Source organism: Anticarsia gemmatalis, chromosome 25 (assembly GCF_050436995.1).
Source record: "Anticarsia gemmatalis isolate Benzon Research Colony breed Stoneville strain chromosome 25, ilAntGemm2 primary, whole genome shotgun sequence".
In the NCBI taxonomy this organism is placed as follows: domain Eukaryota; kingdom Metazoa; phylum Arthropoda; class Insecta; order Lepidoptera; family Erebidae; genus Anticarsia; species Anticarsia gemmatalis.
This window is the reverse complement of record NC_134769.1, coordinates 2370208-2395275: the sequence shown is the minus strand read 5'-3', so window position 1 is coordinate 2395275 and position 25068 is coordinate 2370208. Positions and strand designations below refer to the sequence as shown.

At 32.5% G+C, this 25068-nt stretch overlaps 1 protein-coding gene across 13 annotated transcripts in view; it reads left to right on the top strand.

The window, feature by feature from the left end:
- The window catches only part of dati (zinc finger protein datilografo), a 133478-nt gene that overhangs the window by 54568 nt on the left and 53842 nt on the right, over positions 1–25068 (top strand). For 3 of the 13 annotated variants that reach the window (XM_076131318.1, XM_076131308.1, XM_076131309.1), the window contains exons 2-5: positions 1706–2356; positions 4143–4238; positions 5141–5239; positions 6146–6238. In XM_076131318.1, the coding sequence (XP_075987433.1) occupies positions 1817–2356; positions 4143–4238; positions 5141–5239; positions 6146–6238 (828 nt within the window). In that variant the 5' untranslated portion in view covers positions 1706–1816. The remainder of the gene's footprint in view (positions 1–1705; positions 2357–4142; positions 4239–5140; positions 5240–6145; positions 6239–25068) is intronic. The other 10 variants (XM_076131315.1, XM_076131312.1, XM_076131310.1 and 7 more) reach the window with 10 other exon arrangements.

The following is a 25068-nucleotide window of genomic DNA, read 5'->3' as shown; positions in this document are numbered from 1 at the left end:
TTGTATTCATACTTTGAATAGGAGGCGCCACAGTCGCGGTTAGTTTTATACAATTTTATTAGAACAGACGATTTAGTTTGTTAAAATTAGATTACAAAAATTACATGTAAATATAAAATATTATTTTAATAACAAAATATTTAACATTATTAGACTTATAACTATAAAAACACTAACAATTAGGACGAATTGATGACATAAAGAATATGAGAATCTATCGCATCTTATAATATTATGATGGTTCACTTCCTTATTAAATAATTTAAATGAATTTTGACCATAAAAATTACACTCGTTTTTGTTAGAAAAACATCTTGACTGAATAAATGTTACGTCGTACGACAATGAGACAAAATTGACAAAACAGCTACTCCGTAAAGAAAATCTAAAATCAATCTCATTTAATAAAATATCAGTTTTTAAATAGTAAATAATTTGGATCTATATCTATATCTTCTTAAATATAATTAATAAATGTTCTAAAGACACGTAAAGAACCAGTAAAATACCGGTTTCGTAGCACGCTACGCCATCTGTCGTGGGGTAGCGAAGAGAAAAGCCGCGGAGAAAACGCTACGAAGGCGCCCAGTCTTGTCGATACAACCACTTTGCTTAGATACGAACCTTACTACACTACTCGAAATATATCACTCTTTTCTACTACCAATATTAAATGTTCATGGTCATAAAGTACCTGTAAAAGAAATAGTTATTTTTAGGATAATTTTTCTTCATCTCACAAAATATTCTGTAGGTATGAAACCCCCAAAAGAATTCACAAAGAAACAGGAAAAAAACTTCGGTAACTCATTTCCTCAACTTTAGGTAAAAACAGGAAAAAGTAAAATCTCAATAACACCGTTGGCTAATACCCCATAAGCTAAGCCCCGCCTGAACATTGAAAAAAAACCACAATAGTAAAAGAGGCGTCGAAAAGAAATGCTTAAAAACTCCACACGAAACAGCGCTATACGTAACCAACGAGTGCGAGCGAGACAGACGTCATTAAGAAAAAATCACAAAGAAACCCATTCTTTTTCATTTCCTCCCTCACTAATAGCGGCTTAGAAAAAAATGGGGAGCTCTACTCGTCCCGTTCTCGCATGCAAGGGTGGGATAGAAACGGGGTCGGGCGAGCGAGAGGGGCGAACACCCTGCGGCGTCCTTAGCGCCCTTTTTAATAGTTCTTATTTCGGCCGTAGTCCGAGTGGTCCGTCATGCGTTTTTGGGGAAATCGTGTCCGAGTCGGTGTGCGGGGGCGAGCGGGGAGCGCGGGGCCGCGGCGCTCACACGCCGGCCGCCCGGTGCCGGCCGCGCGTCTTTTCCTTGACCGGACGCATTTTTCCGCGGAAAAAACGCGGGGCGCGTGCGCCCGGCGTCGGTGGGGATGTTCTTGGCTACGTCTAAGGCGGCGGGGGCGGCGCCGCGTCTTGCTAGTTGGACCGGCGTCTTCGGCTGGCGCGCGCGTCCGCCCCACCCCGCAAGAAAGCGTCGCGACGCTCAAGTTTTCCACCAAGAAGTTAGTCGTCGCCCGCCCGCGTCTCAAGAAGGTCTCGTTTCCGCTTTCCACGGCACGACTTCGCTTTTCCGGGGGTGTCTCGGCCGCGAAAAAAAATAAAATAACGTCGCCGCGTTAACTTTTCGCGAATTTTTTTTCGGTTTCGCCGCGTCGCGCTCTTTCGCTAAAGAGATTGTTGTATTGCAGATCCGCGGTATCGCCGAAGACATCGGGCCCGGAGTACGGAAAGAGTGTGAATAACAGAACCGCGAGCGATCGCATGTCCTCGTTGTGACGATACGTCCCAAACTGGAATTAATGTTGAAATACTTCAATGAAAACATATCCCTAGCGCTGCAGGAGAGGTACAGGGACCTCCATGAGTATCGGAAGACGGAAGCGGTAGAGGAGGGCTCACCGAGGGAGGCTAAAGTACCGAAAATAGCTGAAGAAGGCGAGCAGGTCGGCGGCGAGGGCGCATTCGAGCCAAGCGCCGCGCCGCCGTTCCCGAGACTCCTGGAGCCCCCCAAGGAGGAGGACAACTTTGTGGCCAGCTGGCTTCAGAACTCGTTCAAGATGACAGCGGCCGAGGGGAACAACGAGGCTTCCGCGGGAGGCAGCGCGCTCGACCTTCGCGCTGCCCCCTTATCTCTCCACATACCAACATTGCAGCAAGCGGCTGAGGCCCAGAGGCAGTTCAAGATGCAGGACTTCTGGAACAGAAGCCGGCCTGGCTCCCCCAGCCAGGACCAGCTGGGTGAGAGCCACAACCAGCCAGGACCGGCTCCACCGACGCCTCAGCCGCCAGCGACTCCTGATCACAAGATTATGACTGAAAAACTGGTGAATGAAATTCAGGTGAGTGTTTTCATATCTTTTCTTAGGAAATTTTAGGTCTAGAAAGTGTTGAAAATATTTACGTTGTGAAAATAATCAGTTTTAATTTACAAAAACAAAAAATACAAACAAATAATTATTATTTAGGTAGAAAGTAAAATATCAAATGGAATTAGATAACATTTTCGGACGCAAAACAGTGTAAAATCTGAGGGAAACTTCTAACGTTTTTCAAATTGATATTACGCTCCGTCGGCAAAGTAGCCGTGAAAACTTACCTGAAGTTAGAAACAGCTGAAATATTTCCACTCAAAGTGTTTACAGTCCGTGTATTAAATACATTTCGTCACATCACTTGAAAACAAACATTATTAAATGTAAATACGTGTTTAGTTAAATGTAAAAACATTTTTAAATCACGTCTATCTTGTTCAAACAGTCTTGATCAACTGACCTCAGATTACTCGAGGTGAAACCCGTTCCAAATTTGAATGATCCCTTCCTTATAAAATTAAAAAAAAGACAGAGACCAAGGCAACATATTGTAAAGCTTTTGTTAACACAAGAAAGGGTTAAGGTCCTTGCGTCAAACTTATTATTAAATCGTTTTTGTGTCCTTATGCCGCATCCGGTTTTACAAAGGATATGTAAATTACAATAATCTGTGATAATTCTATTATTTCTGTATTACCTGTGATCAACTTGTCGGCGAAGTCGATTATATTTTTTATTTTCAACGACTGTTTGTTTTGAGCATATGGCTTATTATTTGATATTTGACGGGCCGGCTCAGTGATATTTTTTGTCACAATAACGTACATTTATATTTCTATAGCGTTTGATTGTTCTAAAATTGGTAGAACGGATAAATTTAAAGACAGATTATAAAGTGATTTTGGCGCGAGGATTTTCGATCTTCCTTTTTTATTTGAAACATTGTTGTGTATAACATTCACGCTACAAAGTTGTGAAATGTTTAGATTGATATAAATAAATATCTGTATGCGATAAGAACTAATTTCTAACCTAGTAAAAAGGCATAATGAAATATCCATATTCTAATTTTAGAACCGCAAGTAAAAACTAAAAGCAATCTATGATTCAATTTCAATTCGGAACATTAAATTCCGAATTTAAAGTAAAACACAATTCAGCCAATGAAAAATAAAAAGAAAGGAAATAGTAATAACTTTCTTAATTCAAAATTTAAACAACAGACGAAAGAATATTACATTTTAAATTAGTTTCGGATACGTTCACCTTGTGTTTCCCACGGCGCACAGGATTAGGGCTGTGAACATTTTATTTTAATTTTTTTTCCTACCGCTTTGTTTCACCAAAGGGGTGTTGACAGATATTTGTTGCGAATCGTTTTTTTTACAAATTTTCTGTTTGAATAACAAACCGGTTTCGTTTCATTCGGTATTCATCGGTTTTTTCGATAGATTTAACGGTTCATAGTTGCGCTTTTGTGGTTTAGTTTTTTTCAAATTGTTAATTAAAATTTGATTTATTAATTTTGTTGTTGAGTTGAGGGTTTGTTAACAAAATAATGAGGTTTATTGTTTTTTTTTGTAACAAACGTTGCGGTGGGCGTCGTTATGTTCTGTTTGGTAACAGACAGTTGAAACTTAAACGTATGATAACGAGTTCTTACAATGTAGCGCAAAGGCAAAACTGCAGTTCAAATGATGTAACATCGACACTATTAATTTTTTTTGCTCCTATAATGATATATCTATGTTCTTTACCAAAATTGACCATGATTTTCACCAAAAAAATCTCTTTTTCACGCTTCATTGGACAGCAGCAGCAATCACCATCTGCCGACTCGACGATGAGTGAAAGATCTCTCGTACCGTTTGCGCTGGTAAATTTACTATCAACACTCAATAATATCGATGTAAATAATTTTTTTACTCTAAGTGTTCGTGACTGTCCTTTTTTTAAAATTTAATTTTACTAAAATACTTTTTTATTTCGTCGGCTTCATGTTTTTCGTTTGCTTAGACACTGTCCACTGTGATTTAGAATGATTTTGAATTTAAAAGAAAAATATGATATTTTTTTAATTGTAGCGTATTTGAATGATGTAATTAATTTGGGTCATTTAAGTATCAAATTACTAATTGAAAACTGGGTTACTTTACAATTTTATTTTTACAAAAATATTTAATATACTAATCTAAAAATAAATACAAACTGGGTATTTTCAGTGGACATTGGGCTTTGAAACTTATGGTTTTTTTTGTAGCGGTTTTTTTCGTTATTTTAACCTTTGGTTTTTTTAACCGCATGTGCACGAAGTGTTGTGTAGTTTATGGTTGTCAACCGTAGTTACCGGTAAGTGTGTTTTCCGTTTTTACTAATGTTAGTTACCAACTATTCGTAATTGCTTGTTTCAAAGTCAAATGGCTTCGATGGGCTTTAATTACTGTCGATTAATAAACTTCAACTAAAATTGGTTGCCTGGACTAGAAAGTTTACTTCATTTTTTAATTAGTAACATTTATTCACTAAAATCTATATTAAAAACTTAAGCATAGAAAATTTTTGTATTCCATATCGATATACTCGAGTTTTTAAATTCCGAAAATTGGAACGTCTCATTTTTCAAATTTAAACTGTAAACTATTGTGTTCTAATTTTAAAACCTGGAAATTAGAACTTTCAATTATTATCTTCTGGAATTAAGAACTATTTTTTTGGAATCTAGAAAAGTAAAAGTTCTTATTTAAAAACTCGGGTCTTTCTAAGTTTTAGTAAGTAATATCGTTCATAACGTTGTATTGTTTGCGCACGCAGCCGCAGCAGTCGTCACCGACCGGGGAAGCGCCCATCGGAGATCGCAACACGATGTTGCCTTTCGCACTGGTAAATTTCCTCAATAACCTGAATATTGATGTAATTATTATTTTCTTTATTTCTTCTTCTTGTTTTGTTGCTATGAGAACTTGTGAGTTTGACTTCCATTAAACTATTCGAGGCGTAGCTTGCTGACCAATCGGTAAACGATCAGTGGGTTAAGCAATCTTTGAAAAAACTATCATAGAAATCTTTCTATGATAGATGGCCACTTGATGATATTTGAACAGAGCGTCTCAGTGCTTTAGAAAGCATGCTGAAAATTGGTCTTAATAGTTATTCAAGAAAAAAATCATTAGGCGATTTATAACGCCTAGACAACTTTGACACTAGGTTGACAACTACATAAATTCAGTTAAGTCATTAGTTTTTCCACGAAGTTAATACGCCTAGGAAAAATCCATATTCTACAACACACAAAAACTTTTCCATAACGAAATATTAATAGTAATGTGAAACGTAAATACAGTTACTAAGAGACGCTTCGAATTTCACTACGTATTTGTAGGTACTAACTACTTATTAAAATACCTACTTTTCGTTACAAAATATAATTTCAAACGAATGAGTTTCCATAGAGCTACGTTTTTATATTTTATTTGATATTTTATTTCATAGTTAACAATAGCGAAGCTCACTATTATTCATAACTCAAATGAATATTGAATTAACATTTCTTTTTCTATTCTTGCTCAGTATTTTATTGTACAATAAAATATTGTGGTTCGTAGTTCAATTATGCTTTTAATTTATTATTCTTTCATTATAATATATAACTTTTATTTTTATTTTATCTGTGACCTTTAGTAATTTGAAAAAAGAACTTACTTTTACGATATACTAACGAAAATGTACTTTAATAGTAATAGGATTACTAAAGGTTTCAGATTCTCGATAGGATTTCACGTCGAGTTGTGTTCTTATTATTTCGTTTGTTTCATGCAGCAACAAGCGCGGTCAGGGCAGAGCATCAGCGAGCGAACGCTTGAGGAGTGCTGGTCTACACTTCAGCGAGTGAGTTGGCATCTGTTTCAATGTGTATTGTTATCTTCCAAAAGTAGGGGACGCGTCGCGGCGACTGTATGCGTTCTTATTTCCAGGAAATTCCATAATCGAAATTGGAATATATCGATTCGTAGTTTGAAATTTGATTGACAGTTCTAAATTGGATATTACGTTCCGTTTCACAACTTATACTTTTATAGTAACGATTCTAATGTTTGAATGTTTGTTAAATATATTAAGTGCGTGTACAGTCGCTAAGTCGCATCCCCAAATAAACGGGGTATTGGTTACTATACCAATAACTCTTATATTTTAATAATTAAGGTGAGTTTTCATTTTATAAACTTCCCATTAGAATAAGATCGTAAACGTTAGTACTAAAGTGTTTTATCTGAAATCTAAACTGTGGGTGGCGGCAATGTTTTTATAAACAGGAACTATAAAGAATCTAGGACTCGATCTACGTTTTGAATATTCATTATAAAGAAACATATTCTCATAGAATCGGTCAAGATAAAAAATCTTGCGATAAAACGCCGAGGGCGTGTTAACAATATATTTAATCGAGATTCGAGCGCCATATTGTTTTTTGTTCGTTTTTCCGTTGCCATCTGCGTGAAAGGTGGCGTATGATAAGTCAGGAAGTGCTTCAATTGCACATCTGCATGTTATTGTTGCAATTTTTGTAATAATATGTGCTAGATTTTTTGATATGATACGGCTGAGGGGAGTTTAGCCGTTTAACGGGAATTTAGGCAACAAATTTTAAAGAAACTGAAATTTTAAACTGTGTATATTTTTTAAAGGAACTAATACCTTAAATTACTTACTTCAAAAAGAATAGGTTATATAAATTTTGTTTCTATAATGGAATTACTTTTGGACGTTCTTACAAAATAATAAATAGAAACCTTCTGATGGATTAGGTACAGGATTAGGCAAAACGTATAACCATCAAACACATAAACCCTCAAAAACCAAATTCTAAAACCGAAATCGAGAGTAAAAACAAAAATATTTCGAAAAAAAGTTTTTTCAAAAAAATCATACGATAGCAACATACGTTTTAAAAAACAACGTTCATGTAAATAACAAAAAAGTAAGTACAGGTGCTTCAAAAAATAAACCAAGTAACGAGGAACGAAACGGAAAAGTACACTCGGCCAAAATAAAAACTGCACTCTTTGTGCGCGGTCGGGTACTTGATCTTTTGTGGGCGGGCAAGAGGCGTGGAGTCGACTTTGCTAACATCTTTTTTTGAGAATAACTGTACATTTTTTTGGGATATGATTTTGATGGCAGATTTGTGGTGTTTAGGATTATCTTGATGTTTGATGAAACTTTTGAATGATAAAAAATGTTAGTAATTCTAATACTATTATTACGAAGATAGAGTTTAGGCAAGATTCTATCAAATAGAGTTTAGTCAATATAATACAAAAGGCAATGAGATATTACTATCACTAGTTTTATTTACGATATGAGACTGTTATTGGCCAAATGGTATTATTTCACTTTATACTTAAAAAATATTGAGCCTTAAATAATATTCAGAATACGCAACATATTCAATTTTTATGAAGCAACTTAAACAACTTATCAACTTCGCAAACAATAAGAGAATTCGTTAATAACTACTAATCCTACGGGTTACATTTATTTCATACTATGCACTTCATTTATACTAGTAATACTAATCCGAAAATCAAAGTAACAAATCCTAAAAACCGCTCCACAACTTTTAACTTACAAAACAAAAGTACTACACATTGTCGAAAAAAATCCTTCAACATTTGCATGTCGATCCGCAATGAATTTATTGTTATTGCCTCTAGATTTATTATAGTGCCGCTTTGCGAAAAAATACACCGAAAATGACCCGAGCGAATTTAAAATTCAGATACCAATTGTTTTTCGGTACAAAATTGAGACGATTTTGACATCGGCCGTCCGAACACGACATGTGTTAAAGTTTTTTGTTCCGACTGTACTTATTTCGTTTTATACCGGGTTCTGTATAAATCAATTCGGTTAAGTTGTCTCAGTTTTTGTTCGGCATCCCTTTTATGTATTTAATATTGTTTTAAAAATGTTTTTAATGATGTACGTTAAGTGTCTCTTAGAAGTTTTTTTTTCTCGACTCTGAAAATGTAAGTGATGTTTGGCGATATATTAATGTCTTTTAAGCTTTTTGTTTGAGACAACGATGAAGATGGTTGCGATTTTTCAAGACGTAACATCGCTAAAGTAATAAAGAAGCTTTGTAGGTGTTCCTTTGTGAACTTAAGTCCAAGATAAACGTTAATTCGCGGCGTATAACTTCATCTTGTTGTTGGAACTACTTTTGATAGGTAGTCGTAAAAAAAATCGACTAACTACGTGAAAAAAATACAGGCTTTAGTTAAAAAAAAAAGATACGGTAGCCTATTATTTATCAAAATGTTAGTTCAAATAAAAAAAAAGTAAAGAGCCGTTACAATTTAAAAAGTTCCACTCCAAATTCAAAAATCAAATTTCGACTATCACAGAAGCAGAGACAAAATTATATTTTTTAAACGTTTCGCAACTGTAACATCTTGTAACGAGGGGGTGGGGGGTTCTAATTATGAAAAGTGTTCAAGTGGGGTGGAAAAATTTGTTCAACGGACGACGTTTTAAAAAAACGACCGTTTAATGACCGACCGGCTTTTAAAGTTAATAGGTTTGGAAAGATTTGATAGTCTAGAGTTTTTCTGGAGCGAATCGATGGCTTGATACTGTGTTAAAGGGTTGAAAATTGTGTTAACCTTTTCACCGCCAGAGTAATATTGAAAATCGGTGTTCCCCACGCCAAGCAATAAATTCCTTCGTTTATACCTACAAAATAATAGTCACGGGAAAAGTGTATATCGATAAAACTTCGATTAATTTTACGTGTTCTTATATTATGAGTAAAAATTGCATAAAAGTACCACAAAATTTTATTGAATTTCTCCCATGTGTCAACTTTACACTACTCAGTACTCATTACCCAAAAATAACAATGATATACACGAACAATTTGCATAAAAAAAGTACTTAATTCAAATATTTTATTCAAAAAGTCACAGCACTAATCCCAGTTGTGACGACACCTTTTGACGTTAAGAAACGCCACTGGCGTGGTCAGCGCTGCGATTTCAAATTTTGCCGCCTTATATTAGAGATGTACCAGTGTGGCAAGTCGGAGTGAAGTATAATATATCGTTACGTTTAATCATTCATCTGAATACGTTAAATTATAATCAATACTCAATTTTGCACAATTGTTTCGTACTCGTATCTTACGATTTTAATAAATGTAGAAATAAAATTTTCGTAATATTTTTCTAGTCTATAAAATTAATTTTGATGTAGTAACATGGAAACACAGTTTGAAAGAACTCTATGACTCGGTAAAATAAATATGTTTTGTGCTCTATGATTCGAAATGTCACTGTTATTCCGCGTACTACGAAAATATTTTGCTAATTATGTCTACTTCTAAAGATTCTCGTCCATGTTCACCAAGCCTAATTAGCAATTTAAATAAAAAAAGAAAAGTCAATTACGCCGATAAACAAACCCAAGTTACTTCGGACGACATTATTGATAATTTATTATACACAAGAATTTATGTACCTATTATTAATAACGTATTGCAACAACACTACGAGTGTCCAGCAGCGCGGGTGACGTCAGAGCGCGCCGTCTGATTCCGTCAGTGGCGTACGAAGCACTGTAAGGGATTCCGCTAATAGAGATGCGCGAGAGTTGCCACAAAATGATCGATTTGCACTTATTTAGTCATGAGTTTATCACTAGATATGGTAGTTTTATTACATATTTAGGTTTGTATTGAATCTAATTTAAAACATATCAGACAAAAAATTTTTTTTTCAGAAAGGAGTGAAGTATTTCAATTTGTTTTCGAAATATTGCATAAAGTGTTTAGATTGTAGTCCTTTTCCTTGCACATCACTAGTTGACGCGTCTTCACGTCTGTGGCGTGGATTTGCGGGCTAAATTTATACATTTTGCATGATGATTTACTTTGTTTTTTTTTCAGGTACAACTGTCTAATTATTATATGTCTTTGTGTAATAATGTAATAAATATGTTTAGGTAATAATAACAGGAGAAAGAAAACACTTGAAACGTATTGTTGTATGTTTATTTTGAACTATAAAAAAGTGATATTTTTGACGTGCTATCACGTCGATGGCGTCGTGAGCGATTTTCAATTTTACGTCTCTTAACGTCCGTGGCGGTGAAAAGGTTAAGAAATTTTGTAATGACTGTACTTTTGTAAGGAAAAATGTTAGTAAGAAATTTTGTTACGTAATTGTAATGGTAACAGAAGTGCGTATAAGTGGTTTTAAGTCGCGTGAATGAATGGACCAGTTATAAAATCAATAGATTTCTTTAAAATAATAGTTAATCTGTAAATCCAGGTTATCTAGATGACATATTTGTTTGTTACTTAAATATTATTGTTTAGGCTGCAAATAAGGCCATTTTAAAATGATAAAAGGTTTTACGAAAATATCGTCGTAGTCGTTTATGCACTGTTTGTTAAAAGTATTCAATTTTTATGTCAAAACCGCCTTGATTTTACACCACAGTATGTAGTTTGTCCGCGACACGTTTTGATGTGTAAAAATATGTTTTATCCTCACATTTGACGTATCTGAAATAAAATACGTTGCATTGCGCGAAATAACGGCTATATCTTTTTACTTTTAACTTTATATCTGCTTTCAAAAATGGTCATACTAATTTTAAACTTATAAGCAACTTATACATCTTTTATGCGTATATAATAAACGTAATTAATCTTGCAAATTGTAATGAAAAACGGATTAACTGTTGTAAAAATCTTCATTAAAAAATCCGTAATAATTTTTACCTTACTTAAGTTAAACTTGTTCAACTATTTAAATTCATAAAAACATTGTTAATTAGAAGCAGTATTATTTAGATACAAGTTAATTGCAGTCACTTGAATATTTAACTCGGCCATCGATTTTTCTTCGCTATACACTTTTAATAGCGACAGTAATAGCTAGTTTTAATTTTAAAATAAAATACATTAGAAAAAGTTTAAAAGCAAATAGGACACTTGCAAACAGAAAGCAATACTTTTACTTGAATGCTTAATTAAAATACACTTAGTAGCTTAAAAGAAATTAGCCTTGAAAATTGCAGAAGCAACTTTTTAAAAAACTGTGTGTACCTATACCTATTTATGACAAAAAACCTTTTTCTTTTTCTCCGACAGTCTTAAAAATCCATTTAAAATTAACTTTTTTAACTTTTAATAAAACATTTATTTATTACCTACTTACACTAACAGTATCTAACCGACTTGAGAACTTCTAACTCATACAAAAGACATTGATGAACTAAAAACCAAAATACCCCACTCTTGTTCTTTACTTTCACAAAAAAACCCTAAAACGCCGACCTATATTTTTCTCCTAAAAATGTTGCTCCAACTCACCCCGGTTACCCCACTTAAGGGACGTGACGATACAAACAATAACGTTTAAACATCATCAAGTGGACGGTATCACCCTCGGCTCTCACTAATTTTTACCACTTTTCAACCATCTTTCATAATTTTTGCTCCAACCCCTTTCTATGCCGTATTCATAAGAAGGACTGTTCAGTATCTTTTTCTTGGCCACATTTTTTATCATTTGAAGTTGAAAATATTGTGGGTTTAAACTAACGGATAGAAATCTGCTAGTGCCCTTCTTGGAAAGGCGAAAAACAAATAAAAATATTCTAGATTCTTGAATTATATCTGTACCTAGTTAATGTGGTCCAAATAAGTTTTATAAAAGTTAGTTAGTTTACGGTTTAGCCGCTAATGTGTAACAAATAGAATTTCACATTTATTATTATTTTGTGTATTTAAAATGACAACAGAGTCCTATTATTTTTAAGTACTATCAATTATCGCTAAGGCAAAGATTGCAAAAATACGCAAACCGTAGATACAAGCTGCATTTTTGTTCAGAAGAAGTATCATAAATAAAAAATGATAAAATCTACAATCAATTAATCAACATGAGATAACATAAATAATTTATAACAATTTTATTCTTATAACGATTCAATCAAACAGACTCAGGTATTTATAAATAATATCATAGAATCGTTCGCTTGTGATGGTAATTTCATAACTGGATTGTACTTCCTCATAACTTAGTAGCAGTGATTTAGAGACTTTTAATTTTACTTACTAGAAAAAGAACTTACGAAGCAGCATTAAAACAAAACGTCGGTATACGAAAAAAGGAAATTTCAACCATGCTATGCGATATAATCATATTACAGACTTGATAAAACATTATCTTGTAAAAAGCAAATTCATGACTTTAAAATTTCAGTCTTGTAAAATATATCATTTTTATCAACCAACTAACATACATTTTCCATAAAGATATTAAATTATTAAATAATAAGCGCTTAAAAAGCACAAATAAGCGGCAAGACTATGAATACCCGTTTACCGTCCGCAGCCATTTTTCTTGCAACATTCGTGTAATCTTTTTTTCCTTCGTCGTAACTCACGGCCGCGAGTTTTTTGGTTTAAAACTTGAAAATTTATTTCGCAATTAGCGGTAGGACACTCTTAACTCGAGACATTATTAGAAAACTTTCTTAGTGCTCGTAAAGAGATGTTTTTTCGTACACCTGAGCGTTTTCGAGTTGAATATTTTATGACGATCATTTTTTAATATTGTTTACGCAATTTGGTGGTTTATGGGTTTTTGTGAATTGTAAATATGGTGAGGAAAGGGTGGTGAAATTGAGGGATTTCAGTTATCCTTATCTAGATATTTACATCTCTTCAAAAAGTATAGGTACATTATTGTGTAAGCAAAAAATACTCCACATATATCGCATATCGTCTGTTTGTACTATTAAAATAGATTTATTTTTGTAAAAAATGTTTGACCTATTTCCGCAAAATATGAGTAGCTTCTACTTTGCTTTCCAACTACCTAAATAGCTTAAAAATCATAAAAAAATAACAGGAAAAACGAATAGGCAGATAGCAAATAACACTTCATTAACATGAAGTGAAACGGTACGACATGACAACGGTTAAATTTTCACAAGCACACACAAATTGGCGGGAAAACAGCGCCCCCTGGGGACGGCGGAATAAGAGAAAAACTCGACAAAAATTAGATTTCTTCAGTACTGTAGTAAGAGGGAGAGGTTTTGATACTTTTTGGCAATCTCTTCAAATGTGACGTAATTTTTAAGGGAGAAATATTTTATTTGCATATATTTTTTGGAAAAAATAGTAAAGTTTCTATGGTGATTCTATTCAGATAATAATCTTAATAGAGTCTCAATATTTAACCTAATCGATTGGTTCGCTAATTTACACCCAAATTAAGTAAATTAACTGTCCAAGAATAGAAATTAAACAACATGTCTCTACTTTATAAAAATAAAATAGTTTTATTCAAATAATAACTTCCTTATCAAGACAAAATCTTAGCACAAACTTTTACAATGTAACACCGTTTATCACATAAGATAACCTTATTACCATTACGACCATAACAATGTAACTAGAGGCTGAACAGTACATATAAAAAGCGATCAAACAAGGTATTTTAATCAGTTCATAGTAGCTAATAAAATTATACAGCTGGCAATTTAATATTGTAATAAAATTACTTGATCGCCTATTTCTTAATAAGGAACCGAGTCTAGCCGATTACGGTTGTAAATAATTAGATTATAGTAAATAATTTTAATATGAAACCTTATCTGCCTACCCCTATGGAAAGAAGGCGTGATCTTATGTATGTTTGTATGTATGAAACCTAAAAGAGTGGTTCAACCCATTTTTTGAGGGCATGCAAAGCCCCGCTAGTGGCTAGCGTAGTGAACTCTAGGCCTTTCTTACTCGGGAGGAGACCTTTGCTCTATACTATAGAAGTAGATGTATGTAGAAGGCCATTTCTACTATTACTAATATAATTGCAAGTCATCCTATTAACTGGTATTAAATACAATCGATTTAGTAAAACTTCAACTCATACTTGACTACTTTCATATATATTATTAAATTAAGTAAGTGGATTATATTTAATCAATTCTAATCAATTGGTTAGTCTTTATTTTTCTATACTAGGCAAATTATTTCACCCAGAAATTATAGATTTTTCAGTTACATAAAAAAACAATTATCATTTAGCCAATGTAAGACACTATTTTATCCTTTGACTCAAAACTACTCAGCGATTTGCGGTTTTTCTTTACAAGGCAAAATACATACAAAAATGTGTTAATAAACACGTTTTAAAGTATCAAAATCACAACACCCAAGTACATGAAAGCTAATGGCTTGTGCTAGAGTAAAAAACGTCGCCTCTCCGAAGATAAAAATTAGCTGAAATTAAAAGATACTAACGAACAGTATTCTCCGTTGCTCTCTCAATGTTTCTTGGCTTATTCGCTTCTTTGATTTTTTGTCCTTTTCTCTTTCCAAGGTGAGATATAGCTGTCTCTTTTTATATGAAACATTGTTGTTTGGAAATTAGGGGTTGGTAGTATTGCTTTTAAATGTTGTGTGTTTGTTAGGAATATGTTTACGTTTATCGAATTTACATATTGGTGTTTCAGGTATTGAAGCATGTATTGCAATCAGCATACGAAAAATTTTGTTTAGTAAAGTAACCATTAGTGCGGTCCCTGTATAGAATTGACTCTGTAAAAAAATAAACCGTAGTCAAAAGACTATTAAATTAGTCGATACACACAAACGTACTAAGTTTGCGAAAAACTGCGCATAAATAGACCTTAGTTATATTTTTGTAAAATCACTTACAAGTAAAACACACTTCTTTTTTATACTAACCTGTTACTGTCACACTGCTGGACATGAGTCTCCGGAACGAAGGATAAAAATAATTAAAACATAATTAGGTTTAAAAAACAATTATTTTTTCTAGATTTTTATGCGTATATCAATCCATGCGAGCAAAGAAACACCACATTTTTGCTTCACAATCTAACATTAAACTGGTGTCCTGCAACTAAAATGGGTTCAACAACCTTCCCTATGCACTTTTTCGCAGCAAACAGTCCATCCACACTGTCAATATATTCACCAACTACTTGTAACGTAATAATCAGAAGTACCGACGACATAAATTGACAATAATCACCCTGTACATCGCACAAGCTGTCATTATACACCCTGTATTTGATATTTGTCGCTTGGATAGGCTCTAAGTAACCAAGGGGACACTTAGTTTAGAGTTCTGGTTATGTAGGCTTAAAACCTGAGTTTAGTATTGTTGAAGTGTATTTGTAAGGTTGGTATAAGGATGTATAGCCGAAGCTGAGCTAGATTGTCTCTATATTATTGCGAATTCTAAAATATTTGTTCCTTATAATAACAATATTGTAGAGTTCTATGGTTATTCTAAAGGTACGTAAATAATAGGACAAACGGATAGTAATTCCCAATTTTTTATGTACTGACTGTAATGAGTAAATTAACAAAATTATTTATGGTATAACGATCATTCAGTACAGTATTCATTTAAAAATAAGTAAATTTTAAATCTATAATTAAATAGAGTAACACTGGTTAAAATGTCGAGTGAAAACCTCCAAATTTACAATCACTGAAGCCCCTTGCATTACAAAATCTATACCTTTAAAATAGTTGCACCTTTTTACCAACATACAGAACCTTAACATTTGCAAAAAAGTCTTATATTTTTAATAACTGTACGCAAAGGAGGCAAGTGGTACGAACCGTGTTATTATCCCATTTCATGCTCATTTGATACTAATTATATCATCCTTGTTGACAATGTGTGTTAAAAAAATGTCGTTTAGCAGTGGGACGGGTACGGGTTTAAAATAAAGGTTTTTGAGGTTAGGTTATTTAGTTTCTTTGAGTCGTTTGATAGTTTAGTTTTTGGGTATTTAATGTAGATATGGAAATGTAGAGCGTAGATGATCTTATTAAAATCCTTGTTGCTTGACTTTGCTTCAAGGACTGGTCGTGTGAGTAGTATTGTTTAAAAAATTGTGCCTGATGCTCTAGTTAATTTCTTTATTCAATAATCTTGTCGAATTGAATTTAAATTAATTAGAAACAAAATAAATCTTACACTTAGAATATAAGTAAAGTGTGTACTAAAGGGAAACCGACTTATTGAGAAAGGGACTTGTAGTAGTTCAATACAACTGGTCTTAGTGACAAAAGTTGATAAAATAAATTGTGTTTTGGTTTCTTTATTTCAAGCAAAAATATTTCTAAGTGAACGTAATATTAACAGACGGTTACCAATACTCAACTGTAGTTAACATCAGCAAACTAAAAATCTTATACCAATTAAACTAAGATTACAGTCAGCGCTAAACTAAGCTCACAGGACATTTTTTTACAAAAAAAACCCTTAGCTTAGATGCCGTAGTTTGAAAAAAACGTCTCGTTAGACCACCTCCACGATATTTTCTACAAGAAAGCATCGAATACGGCCAGATATAAAAACCAATCTAGCAAAAAAGTTCCTTCGTACAAACGCGATGAAAAACTCTTTGCTATCCCGCTCTTGCTATCGCATAGAGCGAATAAATGTCGTTGATACTTTCGCTAAATAAAATTGTTGATTAAAAGTGTAGGATCGTAGTAAGCGGCGTTCTTTGGTCGCCCATTCCCATAGTTCCCATTGGAGCAGCATTTTTAGGCGATCTAGAGTCAAAATTTAAGTTTGATTTTTGACTTCAGAAAACATATCGACGATATTTCAAGGCCTGTTAAAGCGCTGAGTGCCCCTTTTCCGTCATCAGATATTTTTCATGGATAATGTTTGGAACATCAACAAAAACTTTAACTGCGTTCTGGTATCTCATAATGTCACTTCAACCAAATAAAAAAACGATGAGGCCAGAAGGTGTATGTAACAGTAATAAAGTTACAAAAAACTGCAGTGCGCCCTTGAATCTTAAAAATTGCTCTTGTATTACTCACAAAGGGCGTAAAAAGTAAAAATATTCGCACACTCATCTTCTATTTAAATTACTTTACTTACATGAATCAAAATATAAGAAGCTATAATGACCTGTTTTCGTTCGCTAAATTTAACGTACGCCTGATAATCTGATTCATACTAACCGATGCGCGATTTGTACCGAATGGCTTACTTAAAACACTTTTATCTTAAGGATTTATATATTTTCTACCTATTTTTACTTTAAAAGATCATTCGGTAAAAGTTATTGATGCTAGAACGTCATATAAGCTTTAGGTTTAAAGAATGATGTAATACCTTTAGTATCTGCGAAACAGTAATGTCATCTGATTTAAAAATATCGCCGTAAAATAAACAATCAAAGTTACAAGGTTGACATATGTCATCTTTTAAAAAAACCCAATTACGCAAGCACAAAGCATCAAGAAGGATTTAACTCGCGTCGCCTCAAACTAAGGAACCGCGCGGATATAACTGACTATAATAAAAAAGTTAGTAAGTACACATAAGTGCATTACGATGCCGTGCCTACTATAACTATAGCGTATACGACGCCCACGGTTCGAGCCGAGCCACAACCATTTTTTTCCCGCACACTTACATTTGAAAAATACATGTTGACGTAAACACACATATTTCGCGTTGAAAAAAAAAATAGGCTGCATGAACTTTTTACCTTCGCTTCGAAAAACAAATGTGACGTAACCAAGTGACGTTTTAACTTTTTTATTTTCATTCTTTTTTAAAATAGTGTTGTGACAGTTGTGATGAGTTTGAAGCCTGGATTTAAATCGATGCGATATCAATGCAGGTATTTATTTTTATATTAACGTTTGCTAAGAGATTGTTGCGTAATTCTGCGAACTAGTTTCCGATTTATTACGGTGCTCGAGATAAACAATAGATTCCGGTAACATTCCTCTCTGTCTGAACTGTTGTACGTAAAGTTGGATGGAAAAATATTTCGAAAAGGAATTTTATGAGACATTTTTATTTATCAATAGACTTTTTAATTAAAAGACTAACTTAATCATAAAATCTATTAGTTTTTTGATAAAATTAAGAAAAACATTTCAACAAAATGGCTCAAATTGAGATTTTTGCTCTTAATGAATTAATTGACATTTGTGCCCGCCAAAAATGTTTACTTACGATAAATCTTTGTTAAAAAAAGCGGTAAAATCGTACAAAATTAGTGTTTCTTTTACCGTGAGTCAGTAAGTTAATTAGATAAGTAAAAGTTTAAGTTGATACCTGTTTACTTAGTTAAAGTTAGTCGTGGAGAAAGTGACCTAAACCAAAGTGCAAAGCGGTAGGAGTCTGTGACATTTCGTGCTTTTTTTTTCTTTCTAATGAGGTAAAGGTATTTTTTTTAAAACAGTCTTAAAGTTAAACTAAGGTAATTGTCTTATTACTTGAGTTCTTATATTTTAAATTATTTAGTTAAGAGATAGTAAAATAGAAATAAAAATACGATGTTAAATTGCCTTAAAAATTACAGTCAAAAAAATAAGCATTTCGGAATTTTCTTTAATGATGAAGAAATCGTGAGTTTCCTCATAATTATTATAAAATTTAAACTGTTAGACAGACAAGACTTTCTTTATAATCTTAACCATTTTTAAAACAATTCAGTAGTTTATAATATTTATGACATTACCTTTTCCTATAAATTTTAGGTAATATAGAGTCTCATTTCCTCAAAAATATGTAAAATAAAGCACAATAATAATTTTTGACGGTATGTCTTAATTAATTAAAGTTGCCTGGTTTAATATCTTATCGACCTAGGTATTCAATTAGTGACTAATTGGCATTTTAGTATTAGTTTATTAAAAACTCTACCTAACTTCCTTGTCTGAAGTCATTAGTGTTTAAAATTCTGGATATAAAAACATATTTTTTTCCTACAAATGATAAAACTAATTTATTTTAAAACAATTATCTCAAGAAAAATAATTTAAGTGCGACAGTTTGTAAGAATGTATGTTTGATACTCTTTTACTCTAAAAATACTTAACAGATTTTGATGAAATTTAGCACACATATAGTTTACAATAATTAGTTGAATTAAGTAATACAAGGAATACTTTTTATCCCTTAAAATATTACAATACGGACAATGTCGACGGCAGAAGCTAGAGTAATATAAATTATCGCTAGCTAAGTAATAATTATTATTTGACTATGATTATATTAATAAAACCAGTTGTTTTGCGGAACGATAAGTAATACACAGGTGTTAACAGGCTTTATTAATGATAAAATATTTCTTGTATTATCAATAATAATTTATATTTTGTCAATTATTGGCGCAATGTATGGGGATTCGCTTAGTAAGTAATAGTTATTATATATTAATAAAATAAGAAAGTAATTAAATATATAATTTACGCTTAGGTCAGGACCAAAGCTATAAAATAAAGAGTTTAGATTTTACAAAACTGTGTTATTTTAAATATTATTTGATGAAAAAAATCGTTTAAACTTAATTTTCGTAGGTTATGAGTTTTTTGAGTTAAAGAGCTCACATCTACAGTGAATGATTTATAAATTCTTTAATGCAATATAATTCTTCACTATCAACATATCTGAAAGCATTTTTTTTCTATTATTTCAAAATTAATAAATAATAAAAAAGCGTCTATCATTTTTTCTCATCAAGTCCGCAGTAACTTTTACAAAGATCGCACTGAAGCTGTAGAGAGTAAAAATTTAATTATTCCTCAAGTCTCAACGAAAGGCACTTTGTGCTTGGATCTTAAAAATAAACTCCTTTTGTAGAACTCGCTTGCATGACGCTGACTTTGTTATAAAGATAATTATGATTCTCTTAAAACAACTATATTTTATATCCTTTGTTTTAGAGATTTTTTTCTTAGGTCTTTTTTGTGAAAGGTCATTGACCTTTGGAGAAGGATATTTCGGTTTTGATTTTCTTTAAGTTAAGATTTTAAATGTTGCTTAGAATTTATTTAATTTAATGAAGTAAAGTATATGACTGTAAAACATAGATTTATTAAGCGACGGTAACCAAGAAATAAAAATACCTAACTATGTACCAAAAAAAAAATCCTAAATGTATACGAAAAATAACTACAGAATTCTCTAGAAAACCCTCTACACGAAATACCTAACGTAATTCGAGTACAATAAAATCAGCCAATCAATAACCGCCAGCTCGGCATTCATTCAACGACTTGCAAAGACATAAACATATAAAATTACATCGACACAGGATTTTGTAATAACTAACTGAAAAAAAACGCCACCCACACATGCAAAGAACGTTGTCGTAGGTCAAGATTCACCCACACATACACACTATAACATTTTTAAAGAGCAACGCACGCTAAAAAGTTACAGTATCGGTTTTTTGTTAAATAAACAAATTTTAATAATATCGGTATTTATTGTTGCTGTTATTTGAGACGGTTTAGGCTGTTGACGGTTTTTCTATATGGTCAGCATTAGGGGAATTGTGAAAATAGTTTCGCTTGCTGTTATTGTGTTGTTTTGTTATATCTATTTGTTTATGTATGTACTTAGGTATTATAGGAAATTGTGACTAGAAATATCTGGAATTTTGAGAATTATTTTCGATTTTAGGATGTTTAAAAAATGATGTCTATGAATGTCTATTTTCACTTCAATCTTACATAGGTTACTCTGTTTATATTTTGTTATTAGAAACCTCTAGTAATTTATCTTAGTTTTATCTTTATTTGTGTCTTAAAGACAGTAAATTGAATTCAGCAACGACAATTCAAAGTCTAACCCAAACACAATTTGCAGGACAAAACTAAAAGCACATAAAAACACATATTTCAAGAATAGAATGAGCGAATGCCGTACCTAAAAAGAGAATAATATTTCTTCCGTTGTCTAAACTTGTTCGGCGCACGCGCTGCTTTCGTATGTGGGCGTTGTGTGTGTGTGTGCGTGTTGTGTGTGTGTACGTGTGGCGACCTACAAACGCGCCTGTGTGTGTGATGCGTAAGCGCAAACTCTTGTCTTAGGTTAGGGAGGTGAGCGAACTCTCGCGTTTTGCAGAGACCATTTATTTTTATTATGGGCCAACACGTGGACTGCAATGGACGTATACGGCAATTTTATTGCGTTATCTTCCTCTTGGGATTTATTTGATTTTTAGGTTCTTGCACCCTGTTCTGTTATTGAATTTGTATTATTGGAAATGTTAATGCTTAATTTCCTGAATCATGAATGAGTAGAATTTCAACAAAAAAACACAATTTTATAATCATTTGAAAAACAAGTTCAAAAATTTTTTAAGTTGTAAATTTATTAAAAAAACTAAAATAAATGAATGAAAAATACAAAATTACATAATCAATTAAAATAACACATACGAAAAAATTTGCACACAATTCGTTTAATTACGTATACAATCGGAAAGGAAATAAGTATAGAAATGGAATCGATTCCGCGCACCCATTGTGGTGTAATCGATTTAAAAATGCAAGTTCGATGTCCGTGATCGTGACCTGCGCACGCACATGAATACTGTATGGAGTTACTTTGTCCCTTTGAACATTACAATAGTGTGGGTACTGTTCCTGCTTTTTATAACACATAAAAATGTGACATAGAATAAATACTTTATTTTTTATTTTTGATGAAAAAATTTTTTTGATCCAGAAATATGTTATGAAAATTTGATTGTTAGGTTTTAATTTTATGTATCTATATCACATACATACCACACAATATTTAATTGTATGACTCCCGGTAGTATTATTTTTTAATTCATCTTATATTATACGTAGATATCTATTTCGCGAAGCCTTTTAAACTCAAATCTTTGATAAATTAAGTTTCCTTAACACTATGTAAAACTAACACGAAATTGATAAATAAGGTTTCTAAAAAGATTTAGCTTCTACTTAAAAAAAAAAAAACAAAAAAGGAAAAATGCAATCTATTTTGCGTTTCCTGCGATAAGGTTTCTTCGGTAAGATCTTTCTAAGAAGGAATACTTCTAAGAAAATAATACTCATTACTTAATTATATTAACAAATGCGTACTGATTAACTAATAAATAACAGAATGTGGAAAAACATAGTGACTGTTTTAAGATTTAAATGATCCAGGTAAAAATTACTATGAAAATATTGGAGTGGTACAGAATTACTGCATAGTAAAAAACGGGCACACACAATCTATTGGATACTCATATTAAAAAGAAAATAGAAAAAAGAAATACTTCTTATACTGCCTATTTCTAACTTAATTAACAATATTTTTAAATAAAAATGTTCTTGGACCGTCTAAAATAAATAAATTAATTATCCCAAAAAAGTATTTTTACCGAACTTGAACTTTTCAAAAATATAAAAAATATACTTGAATTTAAAAATACATCCAAGTATTGTAATAAAATTTCTTGATACTTAACAATATTTTAAATGCGTATAAAAATCAAGGTCGCCACACAAGACAGTCGAGTAATTTCTTTATATAAAGATAGTGAGTCTTTGTCATCGTTATCGTACAGCCCTGAAGGTACATTAGCCCTGTATTTTTTAAGTTGAACACGTTGATACTGACAACTACTTACACTTTTATTACGCATCGATACTTAATTTATGAGCTATAAAACCTTGTTGATTTATTAATTTAAATAATTGATGCAGGAGGTATTATTAGTATAGAGTAATTTAGATGTTTATAGGGCCAATCATGGTATAATGAACTTTGAATTTTTTTAATGCCCGGTTTCTAAGTACATTTAGCGGTAGTTTATCTATTCAATAGCGTTTTTTTTATATGAGTTTGTACGCTATTGAATAGATAAACTACCGCTAAATGTACCTCAGAAACCAGGGGTAAGCGTTTTTTTTGTATGAGTTTTAACACTATTGAATAGATAAACTACCGCTAAATGTACCTCAGAAACCGGGGGTAAGAGATTTCAAATTTTACTCAACTAAAGCAGTTGTTGCATGCCTGAACCGAGGAACAGAAAATAGGAAGTTTTTCGTGCTATTTTAGACTTTTTTTTATCCAGGAAATGCAATTTTAATAACTTATTAACACAATAGATAAACTTAACATCTAACCACATGCATTTAATTGCGAAACGTCTAATAATAAAAACTCATACATACATCGTTACATAACACAATAAAAAATGCGCGACGCGTCGTCATTTCTCCGATAAACACGATTAGGTATTGCATCATCGTTCATACACACACACACATCAACTCAAACACACACACAATAGCAATCACACACACAAGCTCGAATACGCGCGGAGAATATTTTTTATTACCAATTTATTACTTTAAAACAATTATAAATGGATTTAACTGGTTAAAAAATTGTTTTTATTGTAATTGAACGTTTATTGTTGAAAAAATATTGCTTTGGTATTTTTCGGTGCGATAATTTTAATAGAAAATTGTTTGATACCAAGCCCGCCCAAGGAGATTTACATCTATATAAATTGAGAGTAACTTCAATACAATTTTAAACATGTAGCAGGCTTTCGTATTTTAGATTTTTTTGCTGTAAAAAAATATAACTGAAACTAATAAATTATGACTTATGTGAAAGTAAGTGTTACTGATCAAACGTCATATTATTTCCTGTAATATTCCCAAACGGATACAAAGGACCACGGTTCTTGAAATAAATGTAATATTGTTTTAATTAACCACAAAAGCCATAAAAGAAAGTATGTTTTTCCAAATTTCGCTTAAGTAGTTCTACTTCGCTACCAATATAACACGAAAAAGCGATACAGATTAAAAAAATCCGTCGCCTCAAAAACAATTCACAATTCAAATCGAAATTCAACAGGCACATTCGAACAAATACTTTTTAAATTAGTTCTCAGATTTCATCCCGATACTCTAGACTCTAGTTGACGATACATGTGTGTGTGTGCGTGTGTGTGTGCTATCGCTGAAAGAAATGAGGTTATCTGAATGCGCCTGTCATTGTCTCGTTGTTAGCACTCCAATCATAGAGTTGGTTTGCAACAGATGTGACTTAGCCAGGAAATGCACTAGACTAGTATCAAATCACCACGCGTGTTTTTCGCGGTTAGACAGAATTTCAACGGTCTAAATTATTCTGTTAACTTAATATTCAGATTAACGTAATATTTGAGTGTTCTACGACAATTCCGTGAGAGTAATAACTATTGCAATGCACAAAAATTGATATTACTACTCCATTCTATATACATATGTTTAAGATGTAGGAATCAGAATCCATAGATAGATTTTCGCACCTGTGTTTGTCTCAATAGTAGTTGATTCTCAGAAGCTTAACTATTTGCTCTAAGAACTCATAAAACATTTCTTCTTACTCCCATAATCTATTCCAAAGAAACAACTCACGGCTAATCTTAACACCTATTTTGACAAACACGATTCGCATTCCGCAGCTAAGTCAAGCAAAAAAATACATTCCTTTACCTTCTGTACTCTTCTTAAGTCTGTAAACACACACACTCACACACACACATTGACTCCGCTCCGTTTGTTGACATAGGTCAGTGCTGGCCAGCGAGACTTATAACTTTTTTTTTATTCTACTTTTTTATTGGCTGTACTGGAATGGACAATGCTAAGGTAGTGTCAATTAAGAAAAAATGCACTTGTTAGATTATGGTTTTCATTGACATTAGAAGCCGTTTTTATTTCAAATGTTAAGTTTTTGACAGTAAATTTTATTTCCGGGTTAAACAAACGAAGATTAAAATAATTAGGTACCTCAATGACAAAATATTTTAGGTAGACACTAATATCCAAAGGCAGTTTTAGTAAATAGGTACTAGAAAAGCATTTTAATTGATATGTAAGCATA